General features: G+C 34.1%; 1 protein-coding gene across 1 annotated transcript in view; it reads left to right on the top strand.

The window, feature by feature from the left end:
- The first annotated feature begins 579 nt into the window (after nt 1-579).
- LOC127863827 (uncharacterized) overlaps nt 580-20,408 on the top strand; it is a 31,646-nt gene continuing 11,817 nt past the window's right edge. Inside the window, exons 1-27 of the mRNA XM_052403484.1 lie at nt 580-688; nt 2,292-2,381; nt 3,065-3,184; nt 4,107-4,232; nt 4,508-4,630; nt 5,055-5,228; nt 5,599-5,805; nt 6,371-6,565; nt 7,216-7,326; nt 7,860-7,988; nt 8,862-8,984; nt 9,271-9,471; nt 9,729-9,893; nt 10,238-10,439; nt 10,824-10,944; nt 12,003-12,092; nt 12,456-12,884; nt 13,231-13,328; nt 13,580-13,649; nt 14,468-14,644; nt 15,030-15,226; nt 15,558-15,923; nt 16,458-16,593; nt 16,892-16,975; nt 17,829-17,993; nt 18,212-18,418; nt 18,760-18,845. Coding sequence (XP_052259444.1) covers nt 4,169-4,232; nt 4,508-4,630; nt 5,055-5,228; nt 5,599-5,805; nt 6,371-6,565; nt 7,216-7,326; nt 7,860-7,988; nt 8,862-8,984; nt 9,271-9,471; nt 9,729-9,893; nt 10,238-10,439; nt 10,824-10,944; nt 12,003-12,092; nt 12,456-12,884; nt 13,231-13,328; nt 13,580-13,649; nt 14,468-14,644; nt 15,030-15,226; nt 15,558-15,923; nt 16,458-16,593; nt 16,892-16,975; nt 17,829-17,993; nt 18,212-18,418; nt 18,760-18,845 — 3,920 coding nt within the window. The 5' untranslated portion in view covers nt 580-688; nt 2,292-2,381; nt 3,065-3,184; nt 4,107-4,168. The remainder of the gene's footprint in view (nt 689-2,291; nt 2,382-3,064; nt 3,185-4,106; nt 4,233-4,507; nt 4,631-5,054; nt 5,229-5,598; nt 5,806-6,370; nt 6,566-7,215; nt 7,327-7,859; nt 7,989-8,861; nt 8,985-9,270; nt 9,472-9,728; nt 9,894-10,237; nt 10,440-10,823; nt 10,945-12,002; nt 12,093-12,455; nt 12,885-13,230; nt 13,329-13,579; nt 13,650-14,467; nt 14,645-15,029; nt 15,227-15,557; nt 15,924-16,457; nt 16,594-16,891; nt 16,976-17,828; nt 17,994-18,211; nt 18,419-18,759; nt 18,846-20,408) is intronic.

Raw genomic sequence — 20,408 nt, 5'->3', positions numbered from 1 at the left:
TACACGTTATATAAAAAGATACATTTAACGATAATATCAATGTGTCTAATGATTTATCTTGTGCAAAGAGAGTCTCCTATCGATTATGAAATATATCTATTCAAAGTCAATGCCACAGGGGCATGAACTGTTAACAAAAAAGTATGCACATAATGTTGAGTTTTCTGCAATTCGGAAATGGTGATACACAAGATATCATTTGTAAAATCATATGATATTACTGGCAAATGTCCACAATTAAAAAATAAAATTACACCACAGCAAGGGTGTTTATATAGTGTGTACTATTAACTTTAATCAAATCAATGAAAGCAACACATAAGCATGTTTTCTTGAGAACTTTCATAACAGATATGAAAAAGCAAATAGCAGCAACTGAACTTAAACTATTTTATTTCACTCTAACTTCACCAATATATAACAATAATTGAAATTAATTCATAGTCAGTATATAGTGTTTTCTTATGGCTTTTCTACTTTTTCATATAGGCTATTATTTAATTGATTGCATATTCTCAATACGTGCATTGATAAATAATCCGAGTGCATATATTTTAACATTCAGACATCAAGATACCTGACCCGTACTATGGATCACCAATCTCATGGTGCAACGACAATGCCAAATGTTCGAAATACCTTTGGTGGAGTGTCTGCGATAGAAGCATGTATTGGCGATGCGTCAGACGTAAGTTTGCAACCTACTTTGTAATTGTATTGTGATGTTTGACTGATATCAAATAATTTACTGTATATACCGCATCAATACACGCATTAGTATGGATTCCACGGGTCCGGCAATTCGTCGACTTATTTATGTTTTATTCTAAACTACGGACAGTGGTTTTTCCATATTGGATATCTCTTTACAATTGCTGTCGAAATCTTAAGAAAAAATCAGACTAACGCATCATTTTGTTTAAATGAAATAATTTGTTAAACTTGACTCACTTAGCAGCAAATGAAGCCGTTACAAATTCCTTAAGCCAGGCCTTATGATTACAGGCCCATCTTATCCAAAACATCCATATAATATAAAAGTTCGACATATTCGTGTAAATTAAAACAATGAACAATTCAACTCTAAATGTATCACATGGCGTGGAGAAATATTTACGTGAACATATTATTTGGATGCGGTGTTGTATTCCCGTTGAATCGTCGAGTCCAAAAGTCTTTTTTAAGCTGTAGATTACGCCAAAAAAGCAACAACTTTAAAATACATGACCGGTCATGTTAAAAAATTATCCTTACCGAACTGAGAAAAAGTATTTACACATAAGGCTACTGAAGAACGCAACGCCCCATGGTAGACATCTTAATTAGGTATGTTCATTGCTCCGCATAGAAGATAACACGTTGGACAATCAAACTGTTCATTTTGCCTTGAAAAGGTAGATGGGCATATCACTGACATACGAACTGTGTATTTCATGTTTTGAATAAATATTATGTTTCTCCTAAACTTAGTTAATCGTCTTCAATATTTAAGAAAGGCTTTTTGTACGTTTAGTCTCGATAAAGCGTCTGAACATTCAAACTATTCATTGCTTTGATTTTGGAAACAGCGTTATGTCATCATACAGTAGGTGTGATGTACCAACGTAGCGGGTACGACTTTTTTTCTAGGGATCTACCGTGTTTCAATAGAAATTTGCAATTATTTTTGACAGTAAAATGTTAACACAATAGTACGAATAAGAATTAGAATGAGAATTGTTTATTAAACCAATCACGGGTCACAATAATAATGATATATAAATCACATGCATAAAACAGAATTGCATCAGTAACACAATATATTAGTCAAATACGGATATTAAAGAAATAAAGCTTAATTCGTATTAGATGATACATAATTAAAGAAATTTTGATAATGAAAAACAAAAGATTTTTAACAGAAAACAAAAAGCAAATGCCAATTGTCATGCATACTTACTTTGTTTACATTATACCATTGTATAAGTTGTATATTTTGTTTTTTATATGAATTATTAAGTTTTTACTACACATTAACTTGATTTTGTTATTTTCATGTATGATTATTATGAAACTTTACATTTAAAGTTCTTAAATGCCAAGTTAACTACATGTATCTGTTAAAAGATGCATTTTCTATGAATGTGTAAATTATTTAACATTGATATACAGTTGTCAGTATAATTGATACCTTATCAGCTACTTGAGATGTGCCTCTCTATATTATAAATATGAAGCAATTTCTTTTTAAACTTTGATAATCAAATAACTCATATTTACTGAAGTATCCTATTTAAATGGATCCGTTTTAGGAACGTGTGCTGCAAATGACACGAATCCCGATGCGTCATGTATGTCATCACTTCTTCATTGCAATAAGACGAGCGGTTTCTGCGAGCCAGGTACGAATCTGAATAATTCTTATGTTGTTTTCAATAACATTTATGTAAAATAGAGTGATGAAAGTACTTATTATCCGATCGTCCATGAACACTAAGTGAAAAGAACATGAGTTTCAACACTCCAAACCGTACTAATAATTAGGAATACAACTTTTCAAATTAATACTATTTTTTTTCAGGGATCTGCTTAAATAATTTATTGACAATGTGTAAACTTTTTAGATAAATATTGAAAAAGCGCTACTGTTAAAAATTGGAGTAGGAGACATGACAGTTGTGTACTTCGACTTAATTACGCTCACAATTACTTTTCACTGTTTGCACATGTTTTTCTTCGTCCCAATGATTTATTTATTTTGTGATACTACAAGTTACGTGTGTAGCCTATAACTATTTATTTCAGTTTAAGTGCGGATACAATGACATAAACTTCTACAAATTGTACACTATGGGCCGATTTAATTCAGATCAGACCTATGCATTTTTACTGTATGCTTCTGTTAACATATGTTATTACATTTTAAACTTTAATGAAATATCAAATAATTCTACGAAAATGTTAAGCAAAGAAAAATGTCAGCTGTAAAAATCGTCTAAAGAAAAAGTTTTGGACTGACACAACTTGTTTATAGACCCAATTTATTATCATGTTTATAAATGAGTGAACTGCTGTGATTTCGCAGATTTGTGTTCGAATAAGGACCAGAGGAATTGTTGGCAAGAAAACACAGAATGTAACGTCGAACAAGGACACTGCGACTGCTCTGACGGTTATTCTATTTGAAACGGTGACTGCACGGCGAGTACGTTTTACGCTTTTTTTAACAGAGAGAGTAGTGTGAAAATTAAAGAAATGTGTAAATTGATACTAATTTTACCAGATTATGGTTTCAAATACGTTTACTTACCTTATTCAGTAGAAACAAGTGAAACCAAGCCACTAATATTAAACATGTAATTTTTTTTATCCCCCAACATATGTGTTCCAATTCTAAGATCAAGGTCATATTTAAAGGTCAAAGGCCACATATGGGTACTAGATAGCTGTTGATGTCTTAATTTGGTTTTTCATATTGCATAGATTAAGAACCAATTTTAAAGCGCCATCAACAGTTGATGACGGCGTGCCGTTTGCTACACTTGTGCCGAACGTGTGTCAGAGCTGAGGGTCGTTTAAAGTTTATAATATGGACAGCATAAAAGTTCAGCTTCCATCATTAATTAAAACGAATTAAAAACAAACATTGAAACGAAATACAACCATAAAGTGTCTGCGTGTGGCGCGTTCAAAGGTCTAATGTGAGCAAGGTGTTGGATTTTCAGGCTGTTTATTCATTTTTATCAGCCACTTGTATCATTGGAGCGAATTGTCACGATGAATAGTGCGCTCTATATGCACCTGTATTCATAACAGGAAGGAAAAGGTCACGCTAAGATGTCAATGTTGAAACAATGGCACTATATTGCTTCTGTAGCTTAAGAAACTCATAAACCAGATAATTCGATCTCGACAATGGACTTGACATGTGACCAACATGCATCTAGTTTAAACAATGAGATCAAACAAAATTAAGTTGAATTTAAACATATTTACAATAATTATCTTCATACCGTAAGAAAAAAACAAAACAAATGATTGCATTGATTTGTTACGTACTCAGCTTTATTTGTTCACTATTTTGTGTTGCGTATGTCTTTGAAAATTATACATGATTCTCTTCGTAGTTTTGAATCGAGCCTGTGAGTACATCGAGGATTGTCATTCGAAGAAAGGACGCTACGAGTGCATGGAAAACGCCTGTAAATGCAACCCGGACAAGTGGGTAGCGGAAAACGGTCGTTGTGTTTCTTGTAAGAAAAATTATCCACCACTATATACTATATTATATAATATTCTTGTATTGTTTGTTTGATATTCATTCCTCCTATCTTAGTTTTACTTTAATAATTCCCTTATCCTCTCAAACATTCGAGTCGACGTTCAGTTATTGCAAAAACAATCATTTAAAAATATATCGATATATTTTCATAAATCCAATGTGGTTTTCAGTGGAGTTAATGAAAAAGATATATGGACTTTATATTGGTATGTGTAGTTATCGATTAAGACTAATCATATTTTGTAGACGTGGACAAGCACTGCAGTGTTTCCAAACCTTGTGGCAAGATGTCAAACACAACTTGTAACTCAGCTGGGTTGTGTGAATGCGAACCTGGATTTGTGGTGCGAGATGGAACGTGTGTTTCAGGTGACTTTTTATGATGCACATAGTAATAATATTTCGTAAACGGCAACACAAATAGTACAGTGAAAGAAAGAGTGTATTTGTGTATTTAATGATGATCTTGTTATGTACATAGTTACGAACAAGGACAATCGAAACGGTCCGGACAATTCTAAACGATTGGGACAAATCCGTAGGTTTTTTTTGTAAATTGGAAACTACCGTTATAATTAATTGATAGTCTATAGGGCTTTATAGATACATGTATTGGACGTAATGACAAATATAAATTGGGTATTCAAAAATGTCTGATAGATTGTAATTACTGGTATTGTTATTATTTCATAAATTACATTATTTCGCATGTAGACAATTACCAGTTTTAAAAAGCGTGCACAAAGGACGAAATTTAAATTAAGGACGCAATTAAAAAATCAAAATATTTCAGCGTACCTTTCCGGATGCAACAGCGACCTGGACTGTGCAGCAATTGCTGGTATGGACTGCGGCTACTGGGCCTATTACGACGGCATGTGGTTTAGTAATTGGGGAAACACCGAATACAACGGTATTTGTGTGTGCAAACCTGGATATGCCGTCAACGATCTAGCGTGCAAAAAAGGTAGTTTACTATGTTTTATAAAACCTATTGAAATGCTTGATGTAAATGCAGCGAATATGTATGCATATGATATAAGAAATATTAATATTTATTTTTAAAAATATAGTCCCTAAAGTTAGGATCATTGCACATTTACGTTAGCATGCATATAGAGTATTCTGCTAAAATAAACTGCCAATCTTTAAACTCTTATATAACAACTTGAACCGTGCCGTCAATTACAAACCATCAATAACTTAGTCCATATTATGTCGCTAGCTTAGTAACTAAATACTTATTGCTTCTTTACGTGCGTTATACTTTACATTTTAATTTTACCGTGTCGAGATGTATAACTTGAGATTACCTAATCACATGGAATCATTTGTAGTGCTCGGTTCCAATTGTGACAACCTGAAAGCCTGTGGCAATTCAAGCCACTGGAGCTACAGCTACCACTACTTCTCATGGTGGGGTGCGTCTTACGTTAAGAACTACTACAAACATTATCACAGCGCGTTTTATTGTGACGTCACTAATGTTTGCGAGTGTAGCCCTGGTTACGAAAGGAACGCCGACGGAACAGACTGTGAACGAGGTGACGATCTTACGTAGTTCAACTGTATTAACATTTTCCTACCCATCAACTGCAATGAACAATCACTTATTACGCACTGATGATAATAAGATACTACTACTTTTACTACTACTACTACTACTACTACTACTACTACTACTACTACTACTACTACTACAACAACTACTACTACTACTACTACTACTACTACTACTACTACTTCTACTACTACTACTTCTACAACTACTACTACTACTACTACTACTACTACTACTACTACTACTACTAATAATAATAATAATAATAATAATAATAATAATGATAATAATAATAACTAATAATATTAATATTATACTAATGATAATAATAATAGTAAAACAAAATAATACATATTGTATTATTATTATTATTATCATTAAAGAATACATATGTTTACGCCGCATGACTTTCATAAGATAATATTAACTATGCACGCAATAAAAGTCGCGTGTAAACAGACAAGTATTTATATGTTACCTGTTTATTAGAAGTCATATAGTTGTGTGATATGACATTAATATATTACTGTTCTGTCATTTGAAAACAGTTTGGGGTAGCATATGTTTCAAAGACGACGATTGTTGTGGACCAACTTTCAAATGCAATATCACGAGCGACACAAACAGAACTGGAACGTGCATATGCGCTGACATGTATGCCCGAATAAACGGCACTCAGAATGGATATAACTATTACGTGTACTATGACTACTATGGTCGCGAGGAAATCACCTGCAAACCATGTAAGTAATCCATTGAGGTTTCTGCATTATAATGTTGGTCCCATAGTGTGTCCATTAGATGTCAACATGTATTACATGACGTAATGCAAACAAATATATTTAATATAACTTTTTAACATTAGGCATTTCGAATATTTTGGCACGTGTTGTTTGAAGAAAAATCAAACTGAATTAATAGCGAAAACAAACGAACATTTCATTCATAACATATAATTATTAGTGGATCGTGATAGTTGTGTGTGAAATTTTTTACATATATGTCTTAACGTTTAAGAACTTTTTCATACGTAGCATGTGCACTTAAAATATGTATCCGATATGCCCAGCACCTCATCACACAACAAACAGGTCCGGCGACGCGCATTTATTATAAGACTGTAAGCTGAACATGTTAGTGAAACTACTTTTAATGAAGTTTTTACATAATTATATCACAAATTCATGCATAACGTTCTGACATTGAATTATAAAGTTAACATGAACAAGTGTGTCCCTACCATATACAACGGGACACAATGATTTTAATTTATTAAACACAAATGATTATTATGTGTTATTGTTTATTTCTATTGATATGTTTACTTGTCCTACATATATATTATACTTAATCATTTTCAAAAAGTTTGCATTTGTTTGTTTTTTTACTTTAGTGGTTGGTTTATCGTGTTCGGATAGTTGTCCTGGCAACGACACGCACTGTGACGGAAATAACATGTGCATATGCAATCGTGGCTATGAAAAGAATGGTGTCTGCACCAATTGTAAGTTGAAAAGAAAAGTTGTTTTTACCAACATGAAAACATTTTAGACCGAATGACCAGATTCACCCGGGATGTCGAAGTTTTAATTTAGAAAACAACGTTTGTTTTAATAATATGAGTTATTTGACTCAAATAAATATTGATTATTAATAAACGGTGTATTTCGGTATATATTTAAAAATGCTTTGATATTTATCAAATACGAATAAATACAGTATGGCTACGGTTCTTTTTTTAGAAAATGGAAAACCCTGTTATTTCTAGTGAGCGTTTCTTTTTAACCACTGGCGTAGATCAAATATGCCCAGTTTTATAATATGTGTACCACAATATTTAAGGTTATACATAGATTATTTGTACTCGTTAATTGACACTTTTGGACTGACAATATTGTCTGTTTTTTATCATGTATTTGATATAGCCTACTTATTAAAGAACATCATTATATTTCATGGTACATACACTCAAACATAATTAAAGAACATCATTATATTTCATGGTACATACACTCAAAGTTAGATCTTATCATTTAGATCTCGGTTCAGAATGTAAGTCAGACACCCCCTGTCAGCACGTGACCAATGCCAGATGCGACTCATCAACACACGTTTGCGCATGCGCGAAGGGTTTCTTTGACAACGGACAAGATAAATGTCTTCCTTGTATGCAGAAATTAGCTAAATTTATACACATCAAAACATGTTTTATCAAAAGCACATTTACCCTTAAAATCAACGAATAGTTCGTACAACATTTCGAAAAAAGTTAACACATTAAAAATCAATGTTCCTTATTGCAATAGATAAATTTCAACGGTAGATGTGGTCTGGTAACATAGATTTAAAGAGAAACCAAACGATCATTTTTTATTTTTGCGGAACAATATATTGAAAACATGTTCATTTACCAAGTTAGTGTTCGTGTGTCGTATGAATAGATATCGTTGCGGGAAATAAAAATGGAATAAAGTGCTCCAACAAAAAATTAAAACGAGCATTTTGTATCTCTGAATCTATGTTAATATACCACATCTAGCATTGACATTTTGGCTTTTGCTATACGGGACATTGATTTTTAATTTTTATTTGTTTATATTGTACTAACTATTCGTTGATTTTAAGTATTTATGCTACTTTAAGCTTATACATATTAATTTAATTGGTGTTCATGCTGATTATTATAAGAATATGTCATCATATGTTTGTAGATTTTCAATAAATCGTCGTTGATGATTGATTTATTGTCAGTTATTTACATAAATTATTAAGTATTCGTTCACACCAATTTGTTGTGTTAACTATCTTTGTATATTTTACGTAGTGTAAATACTATTTGTAATGTAATCATATAATATAAAATAATATAATTTATTAACCTATAGAAAGCTAACTACATAAGCTAATCACATAATTCGTATTTGTACAATGTTTATGATTTATTAGGGCATAATGAAAATGTGACATTTGTTTATACTTCTGTTTAAGTTTAATTGATATTATGAGGAAATATCTCTTGCATTTATTTGTTATCTTCAGTATGGGGGAGGGACTGTACAACAGATGCCAACTGTGGATCAGGCGACTATTTTTGCAACTTGGTTACGAATAGATGTTCGTGTGCAGAAGGCCATAGCGAGCTGAATGGCAGATGCATTATGAGTAAATCTTTTATACACTTAAGCTGTCATTTGATTTATCATTTATTCATATGACAAGCGTTTTAAGTTCAGCAACTTATACAACCACACATCCCACACGTTTAGTTATATGGATTATAAAATTATGTTTTATTTATGTTTTACAAACAAGCGCTAGGTTTTGCTACTAAAGATTATACTTCGATGATTGAATAATACATTAATAGTGTCAATTTCTTGATATGGGTATCCAACTGAAGAGGCAAGGACCTGAACAATATTTTCATTGAGTTCCTTTGTTTTCTGAGATACCACATGCAACGCAGAGGTTCCGAATTTGCCCGACATTCTACGGAGATCACCGAACTACATCCTGTCCGAACGTGAAGTGGTTATCCGAGATGATACATTGAAAGAGGGTTGGTACAATATCGGTCATTTCATGCTCTCCTCGCAGTCCGGCATCCCCGTGGGAGGATGTGGAACGATTTGGCCAATTTATTTGACATGTGAGTAACATATACTGAATCAAGTGGCCCGTAGTAATTGAATCGTCCGTATTCACATGGATAACGTTGATATTGAAACTAAATTTTGTATTCAAAATGTTTATCCAAGATCCATTAGCTTTAATCTGAAACATCGCATAATCCTTTGTCCACATTCGCATAAGGTTCGAACAGTGCTTAGAAAGGTATAATTTATTTATTCGTACCCATGTATTTGACAAAGACTGCTTTAAAAATAAAAACTTTTCTACCTGTAGCTGTGATATCATCTCTCGCCGACGGTAGTGAAGTAACACGGTATGTGCGCCTTGTCAACAGGAGCAAAATACTGGACGAATTTCGAGTCACCATTCGCAAATGTGGTGCAGACCACCACGTCTTCCTACCGAAGGTGCCGGTCGCTTTTGTGGGATTCTGTCTCGGTAGGGATAACGTACTTTACTTTGTTTAACATAAATGCACTTTTTGACTCCTAAATATATTATAATGAGCATAATGGTAGTACAACATAATGATTAAACATGACGTTGTGAGATAATAACATGATTGCACTAATTATTTATGTAGACATTTAACATAATTAATAAATAAAGCATTGCCACTGTGTTTTACTGTGCATACAACTTGCAATAATAGTATTTTTTGCATTTTACGTAATGCATAACAAAACATGGTATTCGTCTTTATCGCGAAATCATTTTGCATACGTAACGGTCTATTATGTTCGCAAAGTAATGATTCTTCTCACTGTTTGACCATTATTTAGATACCGGTGAACCCTCAAACCCCGGAGGAAATGCCACTGGAAGATGGGCCCAGTTATCGCAAGATCTCAATTTTAACACCAGTGTACCGAAAATAAACTTTATTTGTGGTGTTCTGGATGAAGAGCACAGTAATGTCCCGTGCAGAACGTGTACCGGTGACGTTTATTACTTAAACGACGGTTTCTACTACACCATCAACTGGTAAGGAGTAAAATTGATATATGTATATATATATTGATAATGGTTAATAATTTACCATCTATGCAAATAATTTGTAAATTCAATTAAAAAAGGTTGTGTATACAAATTTGATACTTGTATGGGTTCTTCATTGAGCCTTTGCTATATGTGACCGCATCGTTTTAACAGATCTTCATGTATCACTACGCCTTAGACGTTTGGACACTAAATACTAAATAAATATTGGATGCAAGAATTGACGTATCGTTCATTGAGTTAATAATATATGATAAACAATAGTTATTTAATGATTCGAAGAACAACTACCAAACACATAATTGCATCTAGATGTAACGTAATTTGTATTATTTGGAAGTAATTGTAACAACTATTGTTATGCGAAAGGTACGTCAACGACCATCTGTGCGTGTCCCTCGGTCCGTTCCAGAGGCCCTATCTGAGAAAGTCATACCTTACAGAAAGCATATTACGGGAACGTTGTCATCAGACTGTGATTGGGTTTAAGGTAGTCAATTATTGACATATATGCACGTTGTACATAATTTATTACCCGTTAGATTTTATTATTAGTGATCCTATACATACATTAAATTCAGACAGAAAAACTTGCTCGTACTTGTAATCGGGAATATTCAACCTCAATAATTCGGAATCATACGAAAAAGATCAGCATTACATGAAATGACATAGACTTAGCCAACCTCATACCAAGAGCACAGGGTTAGCTATCTGGTGTTGTGGCGGTCCGGTGACGTGTGGGGATTTATCATACAATATTTGTACATCCTTCTGCCCTATCTCATATTTAAGAAGGGCGGTTTTTATGCCCTCACGGATGAGGAGGCAAACAATATTGCAATTGTCAGTAGGTCCGTGCGTACGTCTCGAAGCTTGCGTTTAGAATTAAAATCTACATGTAACTACTGGGTGGAGAATGTTCACTATGTAATGACTTTTAAGTGTAAATGATCGTAAATTAATGAATTTGGGCTGCGTCGTCTTTTGGCAGAATAAGGGCCCTTTGTGCGCTTTCTTACTATTTTATTTATCGATCATGTTGTTTAAACTGCTCTACAACTAGTATATAGTTCTCTTTCATTTTTTAATTTAAATAATACGCAGATTTTTGCATGATAAGTTTTCTCAGTTTTTTTCCTTTTATATCATTTACTGTCAAATTTGTATGTGTGCTCTAATTACTTGCTAAATACGTTGTGATTCCCACTCAAACATTCAGAGTTGACATTATATTATATCGAAAACAATAATGAAGGTTGTACGTTACTGGAAACAGTATTAGCATGCTAACTGATAACTGTATCGCCATTGGGTAGGAAAAGTGTATGATCACAGACCGGTCATAAAGCAAGTCCAGTTAAATACAGCAAACTGGCAAACCATAACACAACATTATACAGAACGTTACATCGACGCAAACTTGTTTAAATATAAAACGTGTCCACGTTTTCATATGTCCAACCACAACTCGAACATAAAACCGGGATAGTTGGCAGTAAAGTTAGTTCTCTAAAACATTGTCACATTTCACATCTTAACCGCTAGGTCCAGTGTTCTTATGAGTGGTCTTTGACGATGCTCGGACGTCGGTCGACGCCCGTTTCAAGCAACAGCATTGATACTGGTGTACCGGCAGTAAGTTAAATCTACAACCGCATGCACGATACTTGTACATGATAAGTATTTATTTATGTGTATACTATTCTTACGAAATTACAAGTTGAATCGATTTTTTTTATAATATGAGAATAAACCCTTAAATTTACTCATAGGCACAGATAAAACAGATCAAGCTTTTTTATACGTATTATCGAATGTGTGGATATTATAATTGCCTGTATCAAACATAGGTTTTATTGAATAACCATTCCGTTTAAAACGGACTATTATAAAAAGATATGTATTTAACAGAATGGATAAAAATGTCGAATTATCAACTTTGTACAAGTATAGGCAAATTCTTTGCCTGTCTTCAATGTGTTATTGTTTGTATTGCAGCAATTCATTATCGTACCGACAGAAGGATCACAACAGGCGATCATACCCTCGACTCCGATCGGTTGCATCGATGACAACACATCGTCCGTTTCTTCGGTTGCATGTGTAATCGAGTTCCCACTCAAGCGTTCACACTCCGACACGTGTCCTCCAACGATAAATCCAAACGAACATTATCTTTGCGGAGCACGTATTGTTGGTGTTACAAGTTATGGGCTTGACCAGTATGGGTCATGGGAATATGTATATAGCCGTGCTCGTTATGGTTCCCTGTATGATCAATATACAGGTACAAGCATGGGTACACATCACAAGAGGATTGTTTCCAGGGAAAGTCATCATTTACATGATCGTTACACTGAGGAATATTGTCCTTCCTCCGCAGGACAGAGCACCCTTTGGGAGGCATACACCCTGCCAACACAAAAGGTAAACGCTTCATGGAACGTCAATTTAAAAAGCATTTCAGCTAAATGTTGTATATGCTAGAAAATAATGATCTACCGGCAATGCGTTCTACAAATCGTACATATCTGTTAAATAGATGTTTTTCATTTTTGTCGTTTTGGACACCTTATTGTTGTCAACACGTGATTGCGAATAAACGTATTATCTCAAGGATTTACACGTGCAATTATTTATAATGACTATACGGAACGAAATATTTTCTGTAAATGCAAGGAACATAAGCAAGTATCAAGTTACGAAACTTAATATGTCTTGAAATGGAATAATTGGCCATGATACTTGTATACTCGTCATTTTGTATCTTCAGATAATTGTCAGCGATACTAATACGACCAACAGTACGTGTTCGATTCGATGGAGCAAACACGACAAACAACCCATGTTGATCAAAACTAAAGGAAAACAGTAAGTCATATAAGTGTTTTCCCTAGCTTGACATATGTTGAAAAAAGCAAAAACAACAAGCTTTAAGCAATCAACACATAATTTTGCAATAAGTCGATGTAATTTATCAATAACTGACTTTAAGCACGAGCAATGTCTTAACCAGTTAATTTTCTTACGTATATGACAACCGTTACGAAAACCGTATTACATTCACACGAAATCGCTGAATTTGAAATTGTTGACGTCTGTGTGTTCTTATATTTGTAAAGATCGTGGAGCATCCCGATTGATGTGACCGGCGAGTTTATGCTATTCAAAAGTTTGGCATACCCTGTTGAGGTAGATATTTAATTACTATGTTGATGCCTACTCTTAAGGAGTGGGCATAAATTTTTATCATTGTCCACTCATCTTTCCGCCCTTCAAATATTCCGTTCTAACTTTTTCCATCCATCCGTTCTGCCGTCCGCCGTCAAATGTGTTTGTGTGACGCGTCTTTTAACAAAGTAATGCTGATAGAAAGATGAAACCTTTTAAACATTTGAACATATCATTCAGTATTTGATATTACTCACTTTAATATTTTGGTTCAGGTGTTTTCGTTATAACCGGACTAATGGACCCTGTTTACAGCATCAAATTACATATTTAACTTAAGCCGCGAATAACTAAAACAATATTGCTAAGGCTGAATCAAGTGAACCTTTATATTTTGGCTCAACGGCTTTCGACGACAAAACTGAAGTAAAAGCCCCTTTTTGCATTTAAATTACATAATTAAGTTGTATAGCGCTTAGCTAAGAAATAATGTTATGCGAAGTGGCGAACTCCCAAATGTTTTTTTAGAAAATTTTCTAGACAACCGGAGCTATTGCATATTTCTAAAAAGTATTGCTGTAAGATGTCTTCAACTTAACAAACACATTAACTTAACCAGCGTATGAACGTACGCTCTATATTTACATTCACTATTTTTTTACACAAGTGGAGTTTTCAGACACAAGTGGGCATTCGGCTGCATACGTTTACTACGGACACATTCATTGGTTTAATTATAAATAAAATACAACTTTCAAAGATCCTTTATATGCCATATTTTACTGACATGGTAAACAAAGCATTAGCAGCCCACAAATGACATGATATACTTTAAACAGGTTCAATTCAAGACGGAGAAATGTGAGTCTTCTCTCACTGTCTGCGTCTGCGCTCTAACATTTCGAGACGGCAACAAAATCTACACCGTTGGGGTGTGTAACGGTATAACGACCCAGGGATTCGTGTGGGTAGCGCTCGACGAGGAGCATTTTTTAAGATACACCGAAACAGGATCGGTACGTATGATTATGTTAATATCACACACGACGTTTTCTTATGTAACTGACAATTCATTATGAAGTTGACGCTATTTTCCAATCACACGGCTCTGTTTGCTTTTTAAACACATGTAAGAATTGCGACATTCTAAGATAGTGATGTCGACAATATTTTACTTTGCACAATATAGTTTTTATAGAAGTTGTTCTCCCAACAGCAATGTGAAATGTGAGTGACAAGTATGATTATTTTGACATATTGCATTATAGAAAATGAACACTTAGCGATAAAAAATAATTATTGCATGTTTGTCGTTAAGCAATCTTGCACATATTACGTTTAAAAAATGTACGAGTTACTACAATTTACACGAGAACGTTGTTAAGCATTATTTGTTTTCAGATTCGCGTGTGGAACGGCATTGCCATGTCAGTGACCAAAGATTATAATCTGCATTCCCTGACGGTGGAGATAACAGACAATGGAAGTATGGAGGACTTTACCTTTCTTGACGGTCTTTGTGCTTTCGAAGACAACACGTTCAGGGCCAGTACTGGAGGCCTCATGCTCAGCAGTGACGGATTTCTGGAGAGCTGGAGGTGTTTTGATGTTATATTAATAAAACGGAAGTAAATGTTTGACCAATTTGCAAATTGTGGATATAAATATGTTCACGATAAATTAAAAAACGAATGGTTACTTTCATGATTTGGTAAGAGGGTCAACGCAAAAAAGAGAATTGCAATGTGAATTATGGACTCTTGTCTTATTGTGTTTTTATTCAGACACATGCCTTTCAAAAGAAATATGCATTTTCGTTTAAAATAATTTGTCTTCATACAATATATCAACGCATGTTTCTAACGATTACTTAATGCTATGTTTGTATTGACAAATGGTTTAAAGTACGCGTCGTGTTTTTCATTTAAGCATTGGGCGACAGACGATATCCAGTTTGTTAGCCCCTCAACTTATTCATACACGATATTCATACCAAGACAACATGTACAGCTGTAGCTGTCCACTAGATTCAGAAGATATTTCCGGCTCTAATAGTTCCTTCACAACGGCCTCATCTATGACGTACGCTAGCGTCTCCAGATGTTCAAAAAATGACGCTTACAACGTTACCCGCGACGGTGAGACCTGGGTTGGAACAGTGGTACCGGACTTTGCGATCGAAAATGTTACGCTTGCTTTCCACTTCGTGGAAACGCCCAATGGCATGAACGCATACGAACGCATATCAGTTTGTCTGTTTGATGGCTTCGACGGTTTCCTTTATGATATATATTGGTATGTCAAACATATTCGAATACACATGAGTCATTTCACGACAAGACCAGTCTTTTGACATGAATTCCATTTGTGTATTCATATGTGTAAGAATTGTATATTTCTTTTAAAATTGTCGAGTTTATAGATACTGTAATGTTACATTTACCTTGGAGTTTGACTTTCTTAACTTCACCATTTAGCTCACTCATAAATATTATAAGCTGGATTTCATCAAAAGTTATGTTTATTTTAAATATGTATATTACAAATTCGCGATCGTTTTGTTTCGGACGAAACTTCGAAAGTTCGTTTAAAGTTATATTATTGTCAATTTACTCCTTATGACGTGGAAATTAATAGACTCTTATCGGCACATGAAACAATATTTACACTTAAAGATAAACCAGCAATACAGTATCAATTATATCTAAACGTTATCATTGCATTTAAGGCGTTTTCTGTTCGCAGAAGACTTACAAATTCTGAATTTCACATGTACTTGTTTGCTTCTGATTAACTAAATAACTACGTGCACATTAATTGTATTTGCAGGTATGCCGATACAACTTTGATCCACAAGAAGGCCAAACAGTCACTGAGAACTGCAGAATTCAATCAAATTTCATTTGATACCCTCATGACAGCCTATAATTCTCGCAGTAAAGACGTGTGTGCAGTGAACAAATTAGTTAGTACATGTTGCAGTCAATATCCATTTGCACACAATGAACATGTATTCATTTTGAAACTCTCTCTCACTTTAAAGATTTGTATGCGTATTATGCTTCTGAACTTCTTCAAAAGTCTAATTGAAAAAGTAAATGTAACCACTCCAGCAATAATTGTATTTTTTTTCTTAACATTTGCTTTTGGTCTCTTGCAAACCAATCGTACACAAAATACCACAAGCGCAAATAATGGAAATAATTTGTTTCCTATATAGTGAATATAAAGATACATAAACAAATAAACACATTTGTTCACAGTGGCGTTGTGCTGTGTCAGTTCTGAATACAAACGGCGTAGAAGTATTGGGAGCGTCCTACAGTGAACCGTTTGAGTTCATTACTGTAAGTCCAGATATATAATAGTAAACGTTTTATTTTATGGACATGTATGTATTTATTATGCATAATTGTTTTTGAAAAAGTTATAATGTAATGAGTGTGTGGTTCATTTATTGGAAAACATATCGGGCACTTGATATTAGTTTTAATCAATTGGCAAAATCGTTCGACGTTTTTTAATACTTTTATGATCTACATAGTCAGTTTTTAATCTTAAGTTTTAAATAAAATTCCATACACTATGGTGATATAGTTGTGTGTTTAAATTATGTTTTGTTTAGCTCATTTGTATTGTCGCAGTATTACCAGAAGTTAAGGACCATGTGCTTAATATAGTTTCTCTCCTCTCGATGAAAGACTACCGAATGGTTTCATGCCCTTGTCCCTTATTCTTTTGCTGGAGATTCATTACATCTAAATTGTTGTAAAACACATTATTCGTTAAGATTAAAATGTCCTTCTCCCATCAGATGTGAAACCTTATACACACTTACTTTAACCCGGTTTTAACCCCAATATCTTAACATACCACATACTGATTTTACATGTTTACAAGTTTCATATGTCTTTTAAAAAACACTTAAAGACAAACTTAAACGAAATGTGTACTAATTTTTCGATAGTTGTTTTCGAAGCAAAATCAAAAGAATAATATGTTTCCATTGGTAAACTATTCAATCCTTTAATATTTAAGACAATTATATTCCACAACTTTCTGCTAATCAGTTCTTTATTTCATTGATTTTGTTAAATAGAAATGTCCTACAGTGTTTCCCGAGAACCATTGCAAAATGGGTATTTGTATTACCATTACATGTTTATAACCTCAACTTTCGTATCGCTTATATTACAATAGTTTCAAGACAAGTTCATGTCCATGGCAAGAGGCGGCGTAGTTGACTTCCATTTTACCATGAATCTCCCAGTGGTCTGCCTTGATGGAAAGCCGTGCAATATAGAGGTCAAGGTTATTGACGAAAACGACGACTATCAGTGCCAGGACTCCACACTTGCCGTAATTGTATGTAGTGTGCAGTTGCTTTAATTTAGTTTTCCACACCATTTCACATACACATTAAGAAAGATATATTTTGGAATTTAGGGAAAACAACGTGGATCTCCATCGGAAAAAAATCTGGATGTTCCGCTGCATTCACATATGATTTACGTTAAATGACGTAACTCTAGCTAACAGTGCGTGATGCAAACTGTGAAATGACACATGCAATATTGTTTCAGAACGAGCGAACATGCGGAGACTTTATTAACGGCATCGAGCTGTTCAGGAACATTGACACGTTCCAAAAAGAAAGGAATATGACGCTGACAACGAAGAACAACAACAAATATTCGCTGAGAGATGCATTTGCCATGACAGTGTTCATCGGATCTAAGGGTGTCGTGGAGCCGTTTTGGAACGACTGCTATTTCACAGGAAAGATAAATGTACGGCATTGCTTTGCAATATTCGTTACGTCTTAACGGTTGAAAGTTAAAATAACTTGTTTTCAGAAATATTGTTGGCAAAAGGTTAAACCATTTGAACGATGTAATTTAATGGTCTTATGATTTCTCGACCGGTTTTGAAGAAGTCGATTTTGACTCAATTCCATAAAATGTAATGTGTTTGTACTATCAAATTATGACCAATAACGCAAGAGTGTTTACTTCCATAATCACAAATCATATCACGATAACAATGGTCGAATATATCACACAACCGTGTACTCATAGTATGTCATAGATATTCCAGTGCATGCATTTTGCTGTTTTCACACTATTTCTAGGTGTTCGTTCGAGACATCGAAACGTTCTGGAAGGGAGTCTTCTGCTACGCTACTAACGATCCTCGTCTGATGACATTCGATGGACAGTACGTGGAAAAAATGATAAAGATATTCAATTTCAGAATTCTTAACATCTGTGTCATTTTTATTTTTTCGAACTTTGTTTATAAGCCAAATAAACACAGTGTTATAGAAACATGACTAAAATGCGAAAATTAGAATTGCATTTGTCATAAGATCAACCTTTTACGGATTGCTGTTCAGAATAAAAATAAAGTGTTGAATTGTCCTTAGGTAGTTGGAAAACGATATATGTATGTATTGATAAATAAACATATAATCTGTCATCTACGACAAAAGTATCATACTTAGTGCTAATAATCAATTTCAACCGCGCCTTAACTATTTGAAAAATGAGACTCCAGTAACAATATCCGTAGAATAATTCCCGTTACCTTCAGCTAGTATAATATAATAAAGGAAAGTCGTTAAACATCTAGATTATGCGGGGGTTACCTCCTCGGAACGGTCAGTGGACAGCATTGGAGCTGAAACCGGTTTGATGCCTAGAAAAACTTCACACTTAGCACATAATAAATATCAAAATACACGTATAGCCCTAACAACCATTTTTAGCACATCTACTTTTTGAAAAAAGATTATGAGCTATTGTCATCACCTTGGCGTCTGCGTCGGCATTGGCGTCGGCGTTGGCGTCGGCGTCCGGTTAAGTTTTGCGTTTAGGTCCACTTTTCTCAGAAAGTATCAATGCTATTGCATTCAAACTTGGTACACTTACTAACTTTCACGAGGGGACTGGGCAGGCAAAGTTAGATAACTCTGGTGTGCATTTTGACAGAATTATGTGCCTTTTTTATACTTAGAAAATTGAAAATTTTGGTTAAGTTTTGTGTTTAGGTCCATTTTATTCCTTAAGTATCAAAACTATTGATTTCATACTTGCAACAATTACTAACTATCATAAGGGGATGTGCAGGCAAAGTTATGTAACTCTGACTGGCATTTTGACAGAATTATGTGCCCTTTTTATTCTTAGAAAATTGTAAATTTGGTTAGTTTTGTGTTAAGTTCCACTTTATTCCTACAGTATCAAAGCTATTGCTTTCATACTTGCAACACTTAATAACTATCATAAGGGGACTGTGCAGGCAAAGTAATGTAACTCTTACTGGCATTTGGACGGAATTATGGGCCCTTTATACTTAGAAAATTAAAAATTTGGTTGAGTTTTGTGTTTTGGTCCAATTTACCCCTAAAGTATCATAGAAAATGCTTTCATACTTGGAACAGTCGCAAACTATCATAAGGGTACAGTCAAAGGACAAGTTGCATAACTCTGGTTGTCATTTTTACGGAATTATGGCCCTTTTTTGACTTAGTAACTTTGAATATATGGTTAAATTTTGTGTTTCGATCCACTTTACTTCTAAAGTATCAAGGCTATTGCTTTCAAACTTCAAACACTTACATGCTATCATGAGGTTACTGTACCTGGCAAGTTGAATTTTACCTTGACCTTTGAATGACCTTGACTCTCAAGGTCAAATTATTAAATTTTGCTAAAATTGCCATAACTTCTTTATTTATGATTAGATTTGATTGATACTTTGACAAAACTACTCTTACCT

Source organism: Dreissena polymorpha, unplaced genomic scaffold, assembly GCF_020536995.1.
Source record: "Dreissena polymorpha isolate Duluth1 unplaced genomic scaffold, UMN_Dpol_1.0 chrUn043, whole genome shotgun sequence".
In the NCBI taxonomy this organism is placed as follows: Eukaryota; Metazoa; Mollusca; class Bivalvia; order Myida; family Dreissenidae; genus Dreissena; species Dreissena polymorpha.
The sequence above is the reverse complement of the archived record's forward strand: the minus strand, read 5'-3'. Positions and strand labels throughout refer to the sequence as shown.